Genomic DNA, 21,823 nt, shown 5'->3' with positions numbered 1-21,823 from the left:
CTCCCGGGTGGCTGCAAGTGTGTCTTTCTATCGAGGTTGAAAAAAAGAGAAGAAGAGGAAGAAAGTTGGTCTGGGAAGTAGTTTTGGAGCTTTTTAATTATACCTGGCTTCACTCATTAGCGCTGAGGGAGGAGGTGGAGACAGAAGTGGCAGTGATGGATCTAGCGAAGGAATGAGGGGTGACTCGGGGAAGGCGTGCACTCGTCGGGACATTCCTCCTCCGTGTGTGCATGAGTGCAGAGGCGTCTGTTTGAGCCAACACTCCGCTCCCCTGCACACACACCCTGCTCTCTGTGTCAGGTTAATGAGTCACGCTGGGATAAACGCTTCCAGGTCACGGCTGGCGTTATTTTGTCTGAGGAGGCAACGAAGTCCAGGTGCCAAGACGCGACTGTGCCGCAAGCTGGAATATTATAGAAAATGTGAGGGGGGGGTTGGAATGACTATTTAACACGAGTGCAGCTACAAGGATTTACCACTGATCAGGTGTGTGTCTGCGGGAAAGGAAAAGGAAAAAAAGGGAGAAACTGGAGCAACTATAAAAGTGGGAGGCAAATTGGAAAAAGGGAGCAAAAGGGGAAAGTACCGGACACGGGAAATGAAGAGTCTAGACACAGGGGATATTATCTGTTACTGCTGAGAGGGGCTGTGTAGGTGGAAAAGTGGTTTTGGACCTTTACCACAGTTTGATAACAAGTTAAAGTGCCGCAGATAGGAAGGAGCAACATTGGATTTGAAACGTGGGCAGATAAGACTGAGTAAATGTTTTCTTTCACTCAACAGTGTGGGTCTGCTGTCTATTATTGAAAAATAAAATAATTTATGGGGGGGGGGGGGGGGGGCAGGCTTCCAATACCATGATTTCTCTCCTATCGTTTTCAGCCTGTGACACTCTGACTTTGAGGAAACAATTGGAAGGACAGGTTGGAAAGTGAGAGATTATTGTCAAGAGGCATCATTGGCTTTCTTGTCAGCAAAATGTTGGTGAAAGTGTCTGTGTGTGTTTGTGTGTTTGTGTTGCGCTCAACCAGCCGTCAACCAGCAAAGGAAAACCATTATAGCTGTCTTCTTCCAATGCACCCCCCATAACAGCATGTCAGCTCAGGTCGCTTTTAAATCACCGTCCACAAGCGTTTCGTGACAATACTACGGAGGAGTCCTTGGCATCAAAACGCGATTCCCAGCAAGGGCAAATGTGTTTATTACATCTCACAGTCAAGTGTCACAAGGGTCCATTTTTAATCAGCGATTCATGAGCTCCAGTCCTGACAAGTGAAGCTGTTTCCACCTCCGCAGCCTCGTACGTCACACAGACCAGCGGGTTCACAGACGGGTTCCCTCTGCTTTTCTGTGCTCCAGACAAGTCCAACGTTTCACTGCCAGGTATTCCATTCTATGGTCGGCAGGATATTTAAAAAGCGAATGTTCAAAACACAAACAGAGGAGAGTTTATCTGCCGAAATGATTCATTTTCGTCTTTTTTCTCCAATTTCTGCTTAGTGATTTAATAGATGGTTAAGTATTCTGTTGGCAGAGATGCTCCTTAAAGCTGTAGATTAAAGAAACAACTGGAGCCACTCTCAGAAAAGCACGAACCTCCGCCAACAGTAAATGATGCAGCAAATCCATCATGTTTGTGTGGACGTAGTTCTTTAACTATTGAAGGCACATATACCCTCCTGGTTCCTGAATGAATCCTCATTATCTCAGCTACACATTGGTGGGAGTTAAAGGTTTGTTCTCTCTGTTACCGTACAGCGGCTGAAGGAATTCTATCCCCCAGCGTTAAACCACATTCAAAATCTGGATTTTTACTTGGATCTGCACCAAACTGCCCAGACTCATAGACATCAGTCACCTGAATGTACTTTCTTATCCTGAACATCCATATATTTTCCCCTGGAAAATCTGAAAAATGTCAAAAAACCTTGTTGTGTTAGACAAAGTGATAAATCATTGCTGAATCTGTTGGATTTGTTGGTATCTTTGAGATGCCAGATTGTAATGGATATTTTCTAGGCCCATGTCCCATCCTTCCACCAGGCTTCAGGAAAATCTGTTTTGTTAATATTGTGTAATCTTGCTGAAAAATAAACCAACAAACCAACAATAAACCAAACGTGTGCTTCTTGTTAAAAATGCTTAAGAGCACGATCTACAAGGTTAAAGAAGGTGCAGGGGAAAATCCCCAGTCATCCTCTAACACCAGTTGAGCAGGTGAAGCCTTTGTCCTGAATCTTTTTGCAGTTTACATGGAGCTCCGGCAATACTACTGGGAATGTCTGCTTTAAAAGAAATGTTTTATTCAGGTTGGAAAACCGAAATAAAAGTAGTATTTCCATCATATCGTGACAGATTCATGATATCTTTGTTTAAATATAGGGTTTCGTGACAAGCTGACTAATGATTATATTTACTCTCAAAGACAGCGACTGTATAATATTGTAAAGCCGGCACAGTTGACACAGCACTTCTGACAATTTTTCATCCCTGAGTAAAAAATAAGAAGGGGATTCTACACCGAGACTTCCTGGCAAACAACAGAGTCCATTATTTGAGAATGAAAGGGAGAAACATTGCTGGAATAGTGTTGGAATAAGATATGAGTAATAATGAGTGTTGTCAGTTGAATCTTACACTTGAGCAGCTTTACCCAATAAGATAATTATATCATTAGAATTACGAGTTCCTGTGCAATGTGCATTTTGAAATGATCTCACGTGACTTCTGATCCGAGTTCTTAACTCAAGCTTCAAGACAGAGATGATAACAAGCTACAATCTCTTCTAAGGTGATTTTCTCTTTCCTTAAAAAACAAACTGCACCTTCCTCCGGCTGAATTCACTTCAGCTGTCACTGCGGCAGAAAGGTAGGATAAACTTGTAAACATGTTTTTCTCCCTCCTGCATTAGATGTGCAGCCTGGGCAGCACTCACACTTCTCATATTTTATAGGTTTAAACGGTTACAGCTGTCAAAATCCATTCCCCTAATTATCCGTGGTCGCAAAAAGCCATCTTGTTTTTGTGTTCTCTCGCCGGTTTTCAAATGCCAGGTAAGTAGATGCCGTGTGTCGTCTACCGCACTCAGGTCAGTCTCCCAGCACTCGTCTCTTTTGTCTCTTTTCACTGCCATCTCTTCCATTAGATTCCACTCATTACGGCTTCAATCAGAGGTGCTTTATTATGTTCGAGGAGCCCTTTCGAGTCCCGCTCTCTTTCTCATCTCTGACCTTTCCGCCCAGCATCCACTTCCCAGTCCTTTATTTCTCGCTCTACCTTTGTATCCCTCATGGTTGTGCTCTCTCGTTCTCCCTCCCTCGCTTTGTCTCTGTCTACCTGTCTTTACCCTCCTGCCACCCGATGCAGCATCTCTCTCCCTCCCACCCACTCTCTCCTGGCAGCGGGCAGCACCTCACCCGTCCTCTCGGCTCCATCTATCAACTGGCCTGCAGAGCGGGCGTGCCAACTGACACCACCCGGTCTGTTTCCCCTCACATCAACACTTTCAGGCAAACACCGTCCCTCAAGCCTAGTGAGGGCAGATGCAGCGGAGTCTGAGGAGGTGTTCACAAATATTACATTTCAAAAAAAGTATGCAGACTGAAATACTTTCAGGTGTATGACGGTGTAAAAAGCATGCATGCTTACTTGTTAATCATAATAAACTTTAACTTTATATTTGTAATAAAGATTTAATATGTGTTAGTCCTACTATCAAGACATTCTGTACAGGTATTCCAATTGATTTTCAATCGTTTTAATCAGTGTTGGTGAAAATGATATACTATCTTCAAATGCAGGATCCCAGAGAGCCAAAACTCTAATTTGGGTGTCCTCAAGATATATAGCATGCAGCTGCACTGTAAGCAATTAATCGGAGAGTGACTTTGGTTACTCATAAAACGTGTCAAGCTTTTGTACCAAAATGTGCATCGTTTTATGCAAGTGATTTAGCAAATGCTCACTAATACAACCCAAGGACGCGGGAATGGGACAGCTGAAAGCCTAAAATCCCACTTTATGGCCCCTCTAAAAGCCTTTGCGTGTGTCGAGTGTGGTCCCCCCCCCCCCCATCATGACGGGAACAGAGAGTCACGAATGAGGTGCAGCCGGAGCTGACAGAATACGCTGCATCCTCTCACGGAGAATGTGAACGAGAGACGAGATGGCAAGTGTCTGCACGGGGGGAAAAACAAGGCCCTCCGAATTTCAGCATGAAAGCTCAGACACCGTCGATGACGTGTGCGTCTTGTTCTAACTATGAGGAATGACTGTGGCCTGGGAGGAGACCGGAGAAGTGACAACTGACTTGTGACGGAATATGTTACTCAGGGAAGTAGAGCATCATCAGAGTAGAAGAGAACAGAGCGGACGATGTGACCCAGGATGACTTTGGCTGACGCCCTTACGTCCTTTAATAGAAGTCGGGTGATTAAGAACTTGAAATTAAAAGTTATGAATATGATCCAGTTATATGAGTCGTTTGATGAACTGTCGTCCTTTCAAAGCTGGGTCTTTATTTCATCTGCCCAATGCATTTTGGGACATTTCTCTTCTCACACCATCTGACCTTGTAGAGGAATATGTGGGCATGGACAAATAAAGGAAACATACTTGTAGATACCTGTCATCGCCATGCATCTGTTAGTAGTTGTTGTGGGTGTCATAATTAATATGTTTAACCTTTTTGCAGCTGTTTTGCATCTTCCTGTAGTTTTGTCTCTTGTCATTAAGTCCTTTTGTGTGTTTGTAGTCATTTTGAATCTCCTTGTTTATGATTTGCAATATTTTGTCAGCGTTTTGCATCTCTTTACATTTGTATTATTGTGTGAGTCAGTTTCATATCTTTGCAGATCTGTTTTTTGTCCCCTCCATTGTTGTCTATTGTCCCTGTTGTCATCTCTTTGTGGTCATATTTCATCTCTTTGTTATCATCCTCCATTTCCTCCTTGTCGTTTTACATCTATTTGTGATCATTTTTCATCCCTTTGCAACTGTTTCATTTCTTTGTAGTCACTCGGCATATCTTTGTGGTTGCGTGTCTCTTTATAGATATGTTCACCCTCCATGTAAAGATAATGTACATTGGAAAATGAATGTGTAAGGTAGAGCGGAGCAGAAGAGGAGATAATGGAGCTGAACGAACTATGAAAAGCACAGCTGACAGATTGGGAAAAGAGCAGCAAACAGAGTGGGTCTCCGTGGTAAACAACACCATCGCTGTCCTGCTGCAACAAATCAACTCCACAGACTTTCACTGACAATACTTCACACTGTCTGAAGGTATTTTGTCACACCGAACACAAATCATTTGAGACAACCAAAGCCGTTAATCCCTGTGATTAACCGCATTCCTTGACACTGATATCACATTCATGAGAAAAAAAGATTTGTCGCCCGAGATGAGTTTTCGGGATCCGGAGTTCTGTTGACTTGTCGTCGCCATGGAAACTTTACCATTTTCTGTCTCTCATGCTAAAACGATTCAGGAGTGTTTAACTCTCAAAGGCATCATCATTATTCTCAATTCAGTTATCAGCATATTTGCATTTTCTCCCCCGGTATCTCTGGTGCGGAGCGAGAACGCTCAACAGTTACCGAGGTATTAATGAAGCTTCGGTGAATTAATAAATCTCCAGCACTTCTGATATATTCACATATTCACTGGGGCATTCAGGAGCTGTGCTTATTTCGCAGTTCCCACGATGCCTCATGTTAATTGTATAAGGGATGATAATTGATACTATTATATGCATTCTTTTGAGAAGAATAGATCTACAGGCGCATGTGTGTGTGTGTTTGTCTTTATTGGCGTACAGGAAAAAAGATCAAAGCAGTATGTAATTTATGAAACTTGAAAGCGTTGTGTATTCATAACCTGTGCACGGATCTTCTGGTCTGCAGGTGCTTCACTTTTGGAGTAACTCAAAATAACTCATAGCAGAGATTTTTTAAGTGAGTGTTAGTTTAGACTCTTTTGTATTGTTCTATAAAGAAAATGTGGGATGTGCATTGATAGTAAAACAACTGAGACACACACACTCACATGTCCAGAATTTTCCCATTAAAAGACATAGACACAGCTACCGAGTGTTTCTGTGCAGAATTTATGACAAATGAAAAGCCAAGATTTCTTTGCCATCATGGAGAACATTTCTACTCTGTTGAGATTTAGTTTGAAAAAGACGGGGTTGTCTATAATAAATTTATAGCCAGAGTCTGAGCAACAGCCATCGGCCGACACACACACACTTGACCAATTGCAAGTTGGTCTCAGCTGTCGTTCGTGAACATACATCAGTGTAATAGCTAAAATTACAGAAACCATCTTTGAGAATCTGACGTGTACTTTGACTTTTTTTGGTTTGGTCCATGTCCCATCCACCAACATGGGGGAGATGGGCTTTATACTGCAGCCAGCCACCACCAGGGGACTATCGAGACGTTTCGGCTTCACTTTAAAGGAGCTGTCATGTCGTCCATCTTTATACAAAGTCTATCGTCAGCCTGTAGTGAGTCTTTCTCCCCTGAAACTGTTTAATTAGCAGTTTAATCGGTTGCCACAGGAAAATAAAAGTGACGAAGACACTTTCTAACTTCTCCTGACAGAGAGCACCTGTCAAACAGTCAAGAATTACAGCTGCCACATGATGATGAGCTCAATCAGAAGAATACTAACTGTCAGAGGAAATGACTCAGTGAGAGGAACTGACTGACTGCAGTAACTCAGCCGGCTGACTCGTGACTGCGGCTTCTGAAAGAAATTACCTGCTCACAGACGTTCTGGTAAGTAGCCAAACACCGCCCCACTGTCAGACGACTGCGGGAGGATAAGAAAATCACGGTGCTCACGTCATCACTGAGCATATTTGTTTTGCTTCTCTTCTCGCTGATGTCTGAGTGAGCTGTGAGAAACAACAATCTGTGTTTTTCAACTGCTGCAATTAGCAAACATGATATGGAAAGGAGCAAACGCAGGAAGCAACAACAGCAATGTGAGGAGGATGCAAATCCTCTGTGGCGCCGCACAGTTGACTTTGACAAACTTTGCCTGGGGCTACGTGCAACGCTGCTGTGCACATCTGCAAATAAACTCCCCTCACCAGCAGTGTGGAGAAGACTGAATGTACATTTGACTGTAAAAATATTGCTCCGTCACATATGATGCAGAATGTTTTTTTGGGAGGGGGGGGGGGGGGCACCTCTCAGTCTGATCTCAGTCGATTGCTTTGGGTTTTGTCAGAACTCCACACGACAATTGCCTCTTGTTTCCTCAGTTATATCAGTGGAAGGCAAATCCCCAATGAAAACAAAGTGATTTATCTCTTTTGACTCAATTATTGTGTCATGTTTTTCATTCTGTGAAGCCGTTTGATCAGCTGTCAGAGTACATGTTTCTGCTCATTGGTCATCATGTTTACAGAATAAATGCTTGTTTCCTGTCTTTCTGATCACTTGATGAAGAAGAGTGTTTGTGCCTACCTGGTGGATGAAGACCTGCGCCCCTCGAGGGCTCATGAGCAGCACGGCCCGGCGCAGAGTGTCCCGGTAGCGGTTGAGCTCCTCGGTGCGCATGGTGTTGAAGAGGTTGGTAAACACGCGGCTAACGTTGCGGTCGACCCTCTGCAGGGACACGTCCAGTCCCATCCGGGAAGATTGGTCCATGAAGGTCTGCAAACCGCGGATATCTGAAGGGGGAGAAGCGGTGACAGGGAACAGGTGATGAGAGGAGACACAAATATAAACAGACAGAGAAACAAACAACACTTCAGGCGGAGCCATGTTATACAGTACGTTCCTCCTGCTGCATTGAATGAGAATTGTGGGTAAACAACGCGTACTTTCAACACGCTCTATATTCTCAGCCTTCGTTCCGAGGGCGTAAAGGCGGCTTCTGTTCTTTTCTTGTGATCTGAAGAATGACAAAACACACAGGCACTCCTGTCTTTCTGTTTCCCGGGGTTTACAGTATATGAAACTGCAGACAGGTAGAGCTGTCCCCAGAGATCTGTGTGTGTGTGTGTGTGTGTGTGTGTATGTCTGTTCACTATACAGGAAACCAACTTAAAAGAAGCCTGAGTACACACACACATATAAAAGGTGATGTGCAGCAGAGGACACACAATAAACACGCCAATCACAGCTGTCACTGTAGGAGACGCAGCCCAGCATGTGCCGAGCCGTGCCGCAATTTTAGAGAGAGGTTGGACAAAATCACTGGGGCCAGACCAACACCTGTGTGTCTGTGTGTGTGTGTGTGTGTGTGTGTGTGTGTGTGTGTGTGTGTGTGTGTGTGTGTGTGTGTGTGTGTGTGAACAAGTGTGCCTCCCATTGCATATGTAGGGGTTTGACGAGTTGTGCTTTCACTGAAGATACAGAGGCAAACAAAGGCAAAACTGTCTCCCATATACATATAGTTTGCACATTGATTTTACCAGGGGCCAAACTGGAAATTAAGCTACGATGAAAAGTCCCTGATCTGAGCACTGAAGCATTATAATGGTGCTTTGCCCCTGTTTCTACAACTTGGGGCAAAGCGAAGCATCAGAATGACTAAGTACCATATCAAGCAAATCATGAAGATATAGATGCAATGTTCGATTTTTCCTGCCATCCCTGTGTTGCAATTTATTCTTGGGAGGGGAAAAAATAATACTCACAGTTACCGCTGGATTCTCTTCAGAATGAAATTGTTCAAAAGGCAGAACAAAACCTGAAATTAAATCATTCATCATCTTGAAGCATCGCTCGCTTAATGCCGAACTTTTTCCTTTCCAAACACACACACACACACATATCATACACACACACACACTCTCACATGCCTCTCTACTTTTGTCTCTTAATTGAAATGGTTACCCCTGGTGATGTTACTCTGAATACAATGGACAGCAGCTCAGCCTCTGAGTAATCCCTCCTTTTGTTCGAGCACAAACACAATTTGGTTCCTTTCTTCCTGTCCCATGACTGGACCATTGCAATTAATTCAGGCGATAATATTTTTCTATACACAAAATTCCGCTGCAGTAACAGCAGGAGATATTAGCTAGAGACTAAGCAAAGAATCAGATGTTATATTCTTTTCTGGGTAAGCATCTCTGTTAGAGGAAATCCAGAGGCTGCAAAAGGTTAAACCCATCTAATATGTGGTGTCTCAATAAAGAAATTACCAACTCCTCCTTAGTTGGTAGGTGAGGACCTCATGTTACTGCAGAGTTTGGACTTTTTGACTTTGCAGATCTTTTTACATAGAAAAATCCATATAACACACTAGAGGAAAGAGAAACTGTTTCCTTTAACGAGTTGTAGAGTTTTCCTCTCAAATCACTCATCCAGTTCAGACTGGAACAACACGAGAGATCTGGGGAACTGACCAAAACAAAGAAGTGGTTTTTCGGCAGCAATACCATGTAGCAGTTTGGTGAAAAGCGTGTATCTCTCAAATGGGAAAATTGGAGAAATATCCAGTAAACAAATAAACAAGAGTTTTTAATCCCCTAGCGACCCAAGGGAAAGCTACCATGCGATAACTACTCGAGTACCCGATAGAAACACCGGACTTCAAAGCTGGCGTTCCAACACCGTGGCAGGCGTTCCGACGGACGGCCATGGACAGGGCTACAGAAAAGAGGATTAACGTGGAATTAAAGGTCTGATTTCGGGACATGTTTACCGGTGCATCACTTTTGAACACAAATCTGCTTCTAAAACTTTTCGATGTCAAAACTTAACCCTTCTCAAAAAACCTGGATCAGTATCCTGCTCTCTCTGTCTCTCTTTGGCTCTGACAACTCACTCATCAGGGTTTCACAGTGAATACCTGCAATAGTTTGACAGAAAAAATTGGGGTGACAATTGCTTATGTTACTCTGTTAGCGTTTGTATATTGTTTCACATTTTGGTCTCCTTGGTGCATCGAGTCTACGTTAGAATATTCTGCATAAGACATCATCTGCTGCCTGAGTTCTCCTCCCACTGGCTTCCAGAAAACTTCCAAAACAAAAATGGCACGAGAACTAAGTGAAAGTGTCAGAAGTGAAGTTGTTATTCGAGGCCAAAGAAAACCCTGGTCAGGCTACAGGGGTCTACGGTGCATGAAACTCTAAAACACTTTGCAGAAACTGGTTCAGCTGCATCCAAAGCACGACCGGGCTACAGCAACACCAGGGGATCCTCAACACTCTTTCACATTTACTGACGAAACCATGTTTTGGGATTTATGTCAGAAACAGAAGAGTGTACTGCACATAAACTAGAGAGAGAGAGAGAGAGAGAGAGAGAGAGAGAGAGAGAGAGAGAGAGAGAGAGAGAGAGAGAGAGAGAGAGAGAGAGAGAGAGAGAGAGAGAGAGAGAGGACGGAAAAGTGATGCTGCAGTGTATCAAACCCACCGTGATGGAGGGAATATTCAAGACCGGAGGCGTTTTTTTCCTTTTCTTCAGGTGGCCACCTTCGCTAAATTGACTATACCTGACATGCAGAAGCACCACTCCATTCTCAGAGACACGCTGTACCCTCTGGTTTGCAACTTGGTGGAGAGAGAGTCAAACTGCGGCAGGATAATGATCTCGAACACACCGCCGAGCTTCAAAAGAAGCCCATCAAAGTAGACGGAGGAGTCCGGACTGTCAATAAGGCAAAGGAGTGGAAGTACCAAATACCAAGATATTGTTCCAAAGATGCAACTTATCACTCAAACCTAAGCTGAAGGTATCAAAATAGAGTATTACTTTAAAACAAATGGGAGATAGTATTTTAACTCCTGTTTCTGTTTGAGAGGACAGGGAAGTAGATCTGCAGATCAAGGGAGAGCGATCATATAACCCATGAAGTTGCTTTTACATCCTTTTCAGCTCGAACTTACTCGAATCGTAACCAAAGTGGGACTCCCCCTCGGATCGGAGCAAAGCAGAAATGAGCATATCATGATAAAAGGACTCAGAGGTTTCCACTGAGCTGTCAAGTCACATTGGGATCCAAGCGGAAAAGCCAGAGAAACGGCTGCGCTGCTATACTGCACTCACTCAAAACATTGAGATGATTCATTTGAAGGGATTACTGGTGTTTTCCCAACAATATCACCAGTCAAACAGATGTTTTTTTTCTGTACTTGGCAATATAGATCTGCAATGTATAAGTGCTTTGCACAAGAGCAATTAGAGAGAAAAGCAGAAAAAGAGATACAACCACTTTTTTTACTGACTGCAGATCTATACTCCAAGTTCACAAAGTACTTATGCAGTGAATAAAAGGACAATAAAATATGTCAAACTAGAATGAAACTCACTAGAGCACATACTTCCCGCCAGAGGCTTGCAGTCCACTTAAAATAAATCCTATAGCCAAGGTCACATAATGTTTCTTAAGCTACACATTGGTAGTTGCAAGTTTCTAGCTGCTGAAAAAACGTTTACGCACCTGTAAAACATTTATATTTAGCAGTTACTGATTTTTATGTGGATCTGCACAAAATTGCATCAACCCCAAACCCCTAAAGTTGTCTGGATTTGTTGTTGTTGTCAAGATTTGCAGCATAATTCATAATTTGCATCATGTAATGTTAAAGGGACTTAAAGGGACTACACTTTTTTTGGATAAGGTTAAATTGGTATTAATAAGGTATGACACTCTAAAATGCAAGACAGACCCACCAGGAGTAAAAACAAACAATTATTTCATTCTCATAATATTTAGTGAAAACTTCAACCAATAAAATTCTTCGGACCGAAGGACCTTATTGGCCGACAGACCTGTCTGTTTGCTGCATGGACATGCAGGTTTTCCGTCTGCTTCTTGTGGCGCATTCGGGCCCGTCATCATATGTGAATGTAAATGTATATAACTTACCGGTGCTTCTGAATCCGAATCCATTGCTTTGGTAAACAAAAACTCACGTGCGCGGAGGCAGTAGGTTGTTAGTCTGCTTGTAAATAAAGTTTCTTCAAAAAAACACCGCGGATGGGAACGAGGGGGTGGGGCATTGGAGGAAGGCGGGATGATTTGAATGTGCTGTAATTCTCAAATGCAACAAAGGTAAGAGTCACTTTAAAGGAAGAGAAAATAATCCGGATCCAGATCAGGTTCTTCCCGACCACTGCCTTCCACCAAGTTCTGCTATAATCAGTCAAGTAGTTTAAAGTAAGTCAGATGGAAATTTGTAATCTTTATTATATTATTATATATAATAATATTAGTAAAGACTAATTTCCAATTGGATTTACTGACCAAATGCATCCAACAGTTTGAACTTTTGTTCATACTGACGGAAGACAGATATTAGTCTAATTCACACTTAAAGAAGAGCTCTTGAGGGAAAAGGGGAAATAATTTAGCTTTTAGAGGTTACAAAAATGATTGTATAACCATTTAGGATTTGTGCTGCAACTGCCGATTCAATTCAAATTTAATCCAAATGTATACATTCTCTGGTAAGTGAATAAACAATCGTGAAGGAAAATAATAAGCTCTGTCCAAGAAAGTCTAGACAAGACAGATGACTTGAGAAAGGATCTGTGCACATAACCAGATGTAACAAATTAGCCACTGATTCTATAATCAAAGGAGTCCCACATAAACATTTCTCTTACATGTAAATGAATAATTTACCCTTCACATCATATCGTCTGCTTCTTATGTGAGAGCAGAGCAGAGGAGGAACGAGTGGGAAAAAGCTTGTGCACATACACAGCCTCTGTATGTCTAGTGCATGTTACAACACGAGCTGCGGAGACACGTTTGTAGCTCAAAGAGTCTAAACCGGAGGAAAGCGCTGTCGACTAACTGGTTCCAATCTCATCAGTCTGGTCTGAATGTGCAGAGCAGGGTGAGCTGGTGACGCCTTTAAAGACACTGTACAATGATAGGATTCTTGGCTTGCATGTCTAAGTACAACAGGGGAATCCAATTTAATAATTAAATCAAACTCATTGCCTTAAGTTTGGCTGCCAGGCTTGTGGTAAGATACAATACTGTGTGTGGAGAAGGGAGCCAGCTAGACCTTGATGCAACCATTTTTTATATTCAAAATGTATCATTAAAAAAAAATTCTGTGGGGTTAAATTAAAGTTCTCTTCTTTTTACTTTACATTGAGGTCAAGTTTGATGTCGAAATAATCTGCTGACATTAAATTATGAAGATGCAGAAAAATGTATTTGAGACACTATGTTGAATTTCTGCTATTTGTCACTCGGCTGTTGAGCATGAGCACAGAACTATGCAAATTAGCTTTTAGCTGTTATTTTACCCTCTTGCAAAAAAAAGGCTACGAGCTTCTGTGAGCTCATGCAGAGTAAATTTCTTCAATTCTAACTAGTTTTTAACATGTATTAGTGAGGGTGAGAAAAACGTATAATATTGTGAGTGAGAGAGAGAGAGAGAGAGAGAGTTCTATACGTTTATATATAGCCCTCACTTCTCTATCATTCATACGCAGCATGAAATAAAGAATCACAATAGAAGCATTTGTCATTACAAAGAATCGTCGTCACTGCTCTCAAAGGACGCAATTTATTTATAATAGAAAATAGGCTTTATTTTCTCAGAGCTGTCACTATAACCCAGCCCTCACATTATACACTACACACATTTCCTTTGTGTTTGTGAACGTTCAGACGCTGCCTGTGTTCCAAATGCACTTTATACGTTAGAAACCACCTCCTCCTTGGGACCATAAGCAGTTGAATCAATCTCCCACCGCATCCCAGACTAATTCTCTCTTCCTCCAGCAGAGAGCCACTGACCACAGGGAGGCCAGAGAAAGATGCAGCAGCTCCACAGTCATTACTGAGCTCAGGTAGAATCAGACCAACGAGCCAAGGAGAAGACTGATGTTCACAAACATCCACCCTCCTCGAACGCTTCCTACAACCTCAGTCTCCTCTCATGGTCTCTTTGTTATAAAAAAATGACGAGGCAATTTTACAGGCGCTTTTGTTTGCAGATAGTCCGCCCACTGTCCATCCTCCCGTGCAGAATCAATAGCTGGCTCCCTTACACATGCACGGTCTTGTGAGTACACTGTAAGTATTCGCTTTATGGCATTTATAGAAGCACTATACATTGCAAACCTTTTAAACAAGACTAAAAGTCATACAATCGGCTCCGTGAAGCCACTTTGGCAGTGATTTGAGCTGAAGACAAACATCAGCATGTGAATAAGCTTGTAAAATGTTAACCAGCTAACTTAGTTTGGTATAGGTACATAGGTTTCCATTGTTGGAGAAACTGGACATTTGACTTGATGATGACGCCAAATGAGAAATTGGGGAAGTGATTCATTAATTTTCAGGTGGACATGAATATATGAATCAAATTTGATCGCAATCCGTGATGTAGTTATAAGGATTTTACACTCATTTCCCAAATAGAAAAGTGAATTATCGCTACAGTTATTAGAAATTAGTTTTAATGACTCTCCAGCCTTCTACTAAAGTCTGTCCAAAAAGTAACTACATTTGTTGCTGAGGGAAAAGAAGCTTAAGGGATCCGAAAAGTTGGCAAATCTTGTGACAAATTAACTTAGTTGGTGTGATGTGAGTACAACACTGTGACCAGTTGTGTATCCTCATCACTCATCAAAACTAGATCGTAGCTAGTTGGTCCAGCCAATGATGTTTAGAGATGAAAGGCACGGAAAGGGAAAGATAGAAAAAACGATGGACAAGAAGGAAATGGAAAGTAAGAATAAAACTAATCTCTGCATCCCAAGGAAAAGCAGAATCTTCAAAGGTGTAAAGTGATCACTGCGTGATAAGATTATCATATCATTTTGTTCTTTCCTTTTTGCCCGGAGGCACAAGAGGCAAAAGCACATAAGAAAGTTTTCCAGGCGTAACACAATAGAATCTCTGTCGAGCTACAGCAGTGTAAGAATAATGTTCTTTCTGTTGCTCTTGAAGGAAATGATGAAACATGCTCTCTCACAATGAAAAATGGAACGAGAGGAGGAGACGTCTTGGAAGTTGTTTACATAATGTGCTCTTCATACAACTGATACGGTGGTGGAGACTGGAATGAATTGGTTTCCCTGACACACCTCATTACACTGAGCAAGACTTTGCCCCTGAGGTCAGATGAACCAGCTGTTTAAGCTGTAATGGAAACTCACTCTGTATTCTCCTCCAGTGCCGTGTGCTGCTCTCCCCATCCCAAAAAATATGGATTAAAGAAATTATTTAAAACACTTGTCTAGAAACGTGGAATAAACTGCATGGTGATGTTTCAGGCATTTCTTTGTGCACAGGGCTACAGAACAACGCCTGAGGCAACAGGCAAGGACGAGCTATATCGTTCCTAACATCTGCTTTTTAGATTAATGCACCATCCGCAAATTGATGACACAGCAGCCCAGCGAAACGCAGCCCTCTCATACCTAATCCAGAAATCCATCGCAGGATGTTCCTCCCACTTCCCGAGTTCGATAAAGATGGCCATTGTGTAGCATGTACTTTCAATTACCTATATTTTACACACTTGCAGGGTTTTATTTTAAGTTTAGATATCAGTGAAAGAGATAAATCTGAGGTTGTAGGTAGCAAAAGCCATCTCAATGGAGTTCTGCTAAACCTCACATCCACTTCCAGCTTAATCTCCTCATCTGCTTGAGCCTCCAGGTCCTGACCTCCAACTCGGTGCTAGTGTGGGTCAACCCCAACCAGCATGGCCCCAAAGTCAGAGACCATCGGGAACGCCACAGAGCAGAAGATGGCGAGCAGATTACCTGCTGCTGTGACATGTGGAGTTTCGAAGGAAGATGTTCAGGACTGACAGTGACATTAGGTGTGTGTGTGTGTGTGTTTGTGTGTGGGGGGGGGGGATGACGGTGGCGTATATGGGGGAACTATAGTGGAACTGTCCTTCGCCTGGACACCAGCTGTCAAGCAGATTTTTTTTTAAGTTCTGTAACTCCAGGCAGTTGGCAAGTAACTGTGAGTAAAGCCAGTCTGCATTCAACAAACACACACACACACACACACACACACACACACACACACACACACACACACACACACACACACACACACACACACACACACACACACACACACACAGCCACAATAAAACCCAGTTTTCAGTGCGAGTGTAACTCACAAGATGGTTTCTAATGGGGCTGCACAGTTCTGAAAATGTTCAAATTGTTTCTCTCCTGTTATCAGCAGTTTCTTCTAGATTCCTTTATTTGTTATTTGATCCAATCCAAACTTTTCTCTCATTCATTCTTCACTGTCTTTCTTTGGCTCCATTCCACTGCCAGTTTTCTGCCATTCTGGATTCATGTCGTGATGGGTAATGCTGCCTTGTCATTGATTGATGGAGAAAGCAAAGACAATGCACCATTCATGGGGCGATTCAGATTCTTTGCGAGAGAGAGTAGTGGATTTCTCTAATTAAAGTGCAGCAGGATCGTGGATTAGAAATGAGATGGCGTTTCTTCTGATTGGACTTCTTCGACTATGTGCACCCACACACACACACACACACACACACACACACACACACACACTGTACCTGACTGATGTCTCCCTTACGCTCCTGTAACCTCGATGATTCTTTGTACAAAGTTTTCGTCAATCAGAGACCTACTGAAAGCACCAGTGCGCAACTTAAAGACAATAGACACTTCATCATCACCACAACGCACACAAACACAATCTCTGAGTGAATCTGGGTGAACTGCAGCAGCAGTTCCTCCCCATTCACACATGTTAAGTATGAATTCAACATTCACTTAATGCCAACACAGATCTGCCAGCAGTGCTCTTCTCTCTAGGCAGCGGTGTGGGTCACTGTAGTGCAGCTTCCACGCAGGCACCATGGGTATTTTGACTGTTCTGTGATGAGGATCCTAATTAGCCGCTACATTCCTTAATCAAATGAGTACGGAGCTAAACAGTGTAGCACAAGCACAAATGTCAATGGAGTTGCCTTCGTAGCAATTAATTATGCAGACTTAAACAAAATTCAAAAAGGCTATTTTGTTAGGGCCAACATTCTTTTTTTTTCAAAATCACTGCCTAGTTAAACTGAGCTTTCACTTATTAGACATAGTTTCCGTCTCTCTGGACTTGGGAGTGAGGGTTAGTGGGCACTGTGCTGCCGGTGTTAGATCTTGTAAATAAAGATTTCCCGGTGTGAAGGGAACCAGTGGAAAAACAGCTTGAAATGTTCTTAAAATGCAAATTGGTGTTCTTCTACCAGAGACTGATCTTTTTTCTTCTGGAAGTTAAAGTTTGCCCACGATAAAGATGCTGCATCCTGATTTCAAATAAGACTGCTCTCGAAAGGCCACATGCAGAGAAGGGAGAGGGAGGTGCAGATTGCTCCTGGCTGGGGAAACAATAAATAGCACTGACCTTGGTTAACATTTATGCTCCTCCAGAAACTAACTTCTCCTTTTCAAGAGGAGCAAAAGATATACCGAAGGGGTCTTGATGTGTGACGCATATCTGACCATGCACAAAATGAATTTGCATCTAATCGCTGTGACATTTCCAAAGCAGTAAACAAGAGAGTACACACATTACTCTCCACCTCACTCAGTTTACACAGCAGATTTGTCTACGTCAGTACTTTGAGTAAAGGCAGGTCAGGGATCAGTGACTCTGATATCGGAACAATGGATCCATGTGATCACGTCCTTGTAGTAACTGTCCATTTGGAGAACTGCCAATGAAATACAACGTCCAGGTTTAACATTGAGCTTTGTTAATGTCTATTCATTTAAAAGTTAATGAGTAGTTTAAACATAGATAAAAGAAAATGATGATGGAGAGAGTTCACCAGCACTGATGTGGGGTTGAGGCAAAGGGGAGAATCATAGCTGTAACTTTGATATAAATAATAATGTAAAGCTCTAATTGTTTGAGAGTGTGATTATTATCTCCTCACCAGTCTGCCGATAGAGGTGGTGGGTGAAGTGTCTGAGTCCAAAAAACATGTCTGGAGTTTCAGGGTTAAACAGTGTTGCATCCAAATCCAATATAATTGAAGTAACTGGTGACTTTGGAAATGGTAGTGGATATTTTGGCTCAAAACTTGGAGTAAATTATGTCGTTTCGAGTTGAATTTGAACGTCAGGGCTTACAGACACTTGGATGACAACACAGAAGCAGTTTGGAGGCATGTTCATTTTTTTCTGTTGTTTTTTTTACATTGGGAGACGTGGTCCCCATTTACTTCTATTGTACTGGATATGGCTGCTCCACTGTTTACCCCAAACGTGACTCAAACACTTCACCCACCCTTCCATCTACATGGTGGTGGGTAGATAATGAGTGAACTTTAATATATGGAACTATCCCTTTAACGGCACATGCACTGATGACACACGTGCTGGATGCATCTGCCAAGTCATTTGTGTTTGCTCCCCAGTGTGTTTGTTGGCTGGTTTGTTTGTAAGAAAGATTACGTACAAAACTACAGGACGGATTACCATGAAACTTTGAAGAAGGATACAGTATGGGTTGCATATGTGGCTGCGTATGTATACCTGGATCCAGGGAGTAATTCAGCAAACTATCTGGCACATTAGGGAACTAATATCTACGAAATTTGGTGCAGCTACATTGACTTGAAGGCGACTATGGGACTCGCTCGGCTGAGTGCCGCTCCAGTTCATCTGACATAATGTCCTCACATGATTTAAAGTCTACCCGAGTTATATCGTAGAGAAAGATGCTCCTCTTTAGCTCAGAGTGCTCTTTTTTACAAAGATGTCAGAAAAAACCCAACAGATAGATGTGATCGATTAAATGTTAAAACAACACACATGTGTCACACGGAGCAGTGACTGTATGCTGGGCTCACACTGTGTTGAGGAGGCTTGTTATGGGGACTGTGGCCCATTCCCTCGAGGGCTTGCTTTACTATACACTACATCAAGTGTAGCTCCAGTGTACTGAAAAAATAAAACAGATTTACACTCCCTTCTCGATTGCACTCTTCCAAGTAGTAAAAAGATTAGCCAGCAGTGGCAAAGTATCATCTGAGGAATGCCAATGCAGCAATACACTCCCTTCCTCTTTCTGACCTTGCGCTACCTTGCCAGTCGCTCTTCGATCCACAGACCTGTGTCTTTGCCAAACGTGGGTCAAGAAAGGACGAGTCCGCCGAGGCGTCATGGCGAGAATAATGGAGCAGGAGAATGATTCAGGATAAACAAAGTGCTGTGGGGACACGCCCTCGTTTGAGAAGCACAAATGAGCCTAGACTGGTCTTTTCCTGGAGCTGCTTTCATTGGGGAAAGCAGCAAAGAGACGTTGTTACTCTCCAGAGATTCTACTGAACATTGAGGTTTTTAGCAATGTGCATTTTAACAGCATCTGTCTTTGAGTGTGTTTGTGTCTATGTGTGTGCTTGTGTCTCTCTGTGTGTGAGTGATGATGCTCTTGCATCTCAGTTCCCACTCTGCACAATCTTTACAGGGGGGTGGGGGGGGGGATAACCCTACCAGATGAGATGGTTTTGGTGCATTTACATTTAAATGAAAGAGCTGAGATCATCTTACATACAAATGCCATGTTTATAGGACACGTTCAGCCGTCATCCCACTCGCGTTTGCCCCAACTCACCGTAGTCGCTCTCATAGAAGATGATGAACTTCTGCCAGTGCAGCTCAGACACTAGGTTCAGCAGGACCTCGTTGATCCGAACAGGCGGACGGGCGGCCAGCGTGTAGCTCTCTCCGTCCGGGCTGGGGTTGAGCTGGCAGGCAGTTCGGGGCGAGCCGTCCCCGTTCCTCTGGATGAAGAGATGGGGGATGTGCATGGCGTCCGTCAGGGACTGCAGGGCGCTCGCCGCGGCGCAGCCTGTGGACGTGACGAGAGCGAGGATCCCCTGGTTCATCAACTCGCATGCTGGACAGAGGGAAGAGAAACAGAAAGAGGGTGGAGGAAGAGAAAGAAGATGGAGATAGATGGAGGATGAGAGGTGGTGAATTTTTGGTAGAAAGAAATGAGAAAAAGAGAAGGAAAGAGATAAAACATTGTTAGATACGATTTAAAAGATTTAAAATCGCAACTATAATCAATTAAAAATGTTCATTTCATAAATCAGTTTTTCACGTTTTAAGATCGCTGCACATTATTCAGGAAAGTATGCTCAAGACGGTTCTTTATGTATCCTACTTAGGATTACATCTGAGCCTCTGCAGTTGAGAGGAGATCACAGAGAGGAGGGGATTGGTACTGAAGTAGATGCGTAGACAGTGGGGGGGCATCACCCTAATCCTTGTCCCCAGACAAAAGAGAGACAGCTGATTAAAGCAGAAAGGCTCGCTAAAGGTGAAAGTCACTTGAAAACCGCAGATGCATCAGAGAGCTGCCGGAGTCAGTGTCGGTGCCTCAGAGAAAGAAAGACACAAGGTGTTGAGCGAGTGGGAGGAATCTGTCAGAGATGAAAGTCAGCTGGAGTTTAGATGCAAAATTATGCCTCCCATGATTGTAAACCAAATACTGTTCCACCCTTCCCCTCCACGTGCACACAGTGTAAATCTGTAAACCAGCTCAGATTAAGACTCTACACACACAAGCTTGTCATGTCTGAGTCGGGTCTTAACGTCTTTATTTACATGTGTAATTTGGACAAAATCTGTTTTTGATCCTCTTGAGGTAGGTCAGTGTGTCTGCCGGCACAAAACGCCAAACATCCTCTGAAGATGAAAATGCCACCTCTGACATCATTAATACTTCAGAGAACAATGTTCTGTCTAAGTGGTGGTTAAAATTTCATAAGAGTAAATAGACTCGGCTGCTGTGTTATGGATTATTAGGCATTCATTATTATGCTGTTCAAATGATCTGACGGTTCATCAATAACCTAAAAAGTCAATGACGCCATGTAGTGCATATTTAATATTAAAGAGTTTATTACTTGATCCGAAGAAGCACTTGAACCACATTTTAAGCAAATTTGATCTACAACATTCCATTGCTATTTCTTTCACTCGGTTCTGTGTCAAGGTAAAATACAGTTTAAAAGGTTTGCTTTGTAACAGACAAATAACAATATCAGATAATTGATATCCAGTAATCGTGATACTAAATCTGTTATTAAACACAGACTGAAACCCACTGTACACAGAGTGAGGACATGGATATTTCATCCATCCATCGTCTATACTGCTTTAGTACTTTTCCTTGAGAGGTTCACAGGGGGAGCTTGAGCCAGAGGAGGGGCACACACCCTGAACATGTCAGTATCTCGCAGGGCGGACAAATGGAGACAAGCAACCATCCGCTCTCACATTCCCACCTACAGACAATCAAGAGTCTCCAATTAACACAATCTGTGTGTCTTTGGTCTGTGGGCGGAAGCAGGAGAACGCGGAGAGAAACCCACACAGACACGACGAGCACATGAACCACACACAGAGGAACCCTGCCAGAAAGATTTACAACCAATAAGATTTTCTCACTTCCAACCGCGGCTGATATTCCTCCCCTACACATCATATTTGACCCTGTTACTCTTGACCTGACATATTTGGCATCCTCTCAGCTTTCAAGATGCAAGGCACAGAAACAGGCAATTAGCAGGCAAGAGAAAGTGATGTAGATCCGAAACGCACTGCAGTTTAGATGTAGAATATTAAGCTCACATTTAATTTTAAGCTCCGTCTCTGTCATGAGCTGCATAATCATCTACCAGAGGGACTCCGAGGTCTAATTTGGCCTGTGACAGGCTACGACAAGAGCTTTCTTTAGAATTCAAGTCGCCACGTCTCACACACCAGGGCCCTGACAACTTCAGCACAAGCAGCTGAGCGTATTGTAGCCAACTGCAATTAAATATGCTGCATTTCGTAATACCACCTAATTATATGGTC

General features: G+C 42.9%; 1 protein-coding gene across 1 annotated transcript in view; it reads right to left on the bottom strand.

Moving 5' to 3' along the window:
• Positions 1 to 21,823, bottom strand: part of grid1a (glutamate receptor, ionotropic, delta 1a) — a 213,958-nt gene that overhangs the window by 62,117 nt on the left and 130,018 nt on the right. Inside the window, exons 3-4 of the mRNA XM_061087538.1 lie at positions 19,569 to 19,853; positions 7,484 to 7,689 (exon numbers count right to left, since the gene is read on the bottom strand). Of these exons, the coding sequence (XP_060943521.1) occupies positions 7,484 to 7,689; positions 19,569 to 19,853 (491 nt within the window). The remainder of the gene's footprint in view (positions 1 to 7,483; positions 7,690 to 19,568; positions 19,854 to 21,823) is intronic.

The sequence above is a fragment of the Limanda limanda genome, chromosome 15 (genome assembly GCF_963576545.1).
Source record: "Limanda limanda chromosome 15, fLimLim1.1, whole genome shotgun sequence".
In the NCBI taxonomy this organism is placed as follows: domain Eukaryota; kingdom Metazoa; phylum Chordata; class Actinopteri; order Pleuronectiformes; family Pleuronectidae; genus Limanda; species Limanda limanda.
Note: the sequence above shows the minus strand (reverse complement) of the source record. Positions and strands in the feature narration are given on the sequence as shown.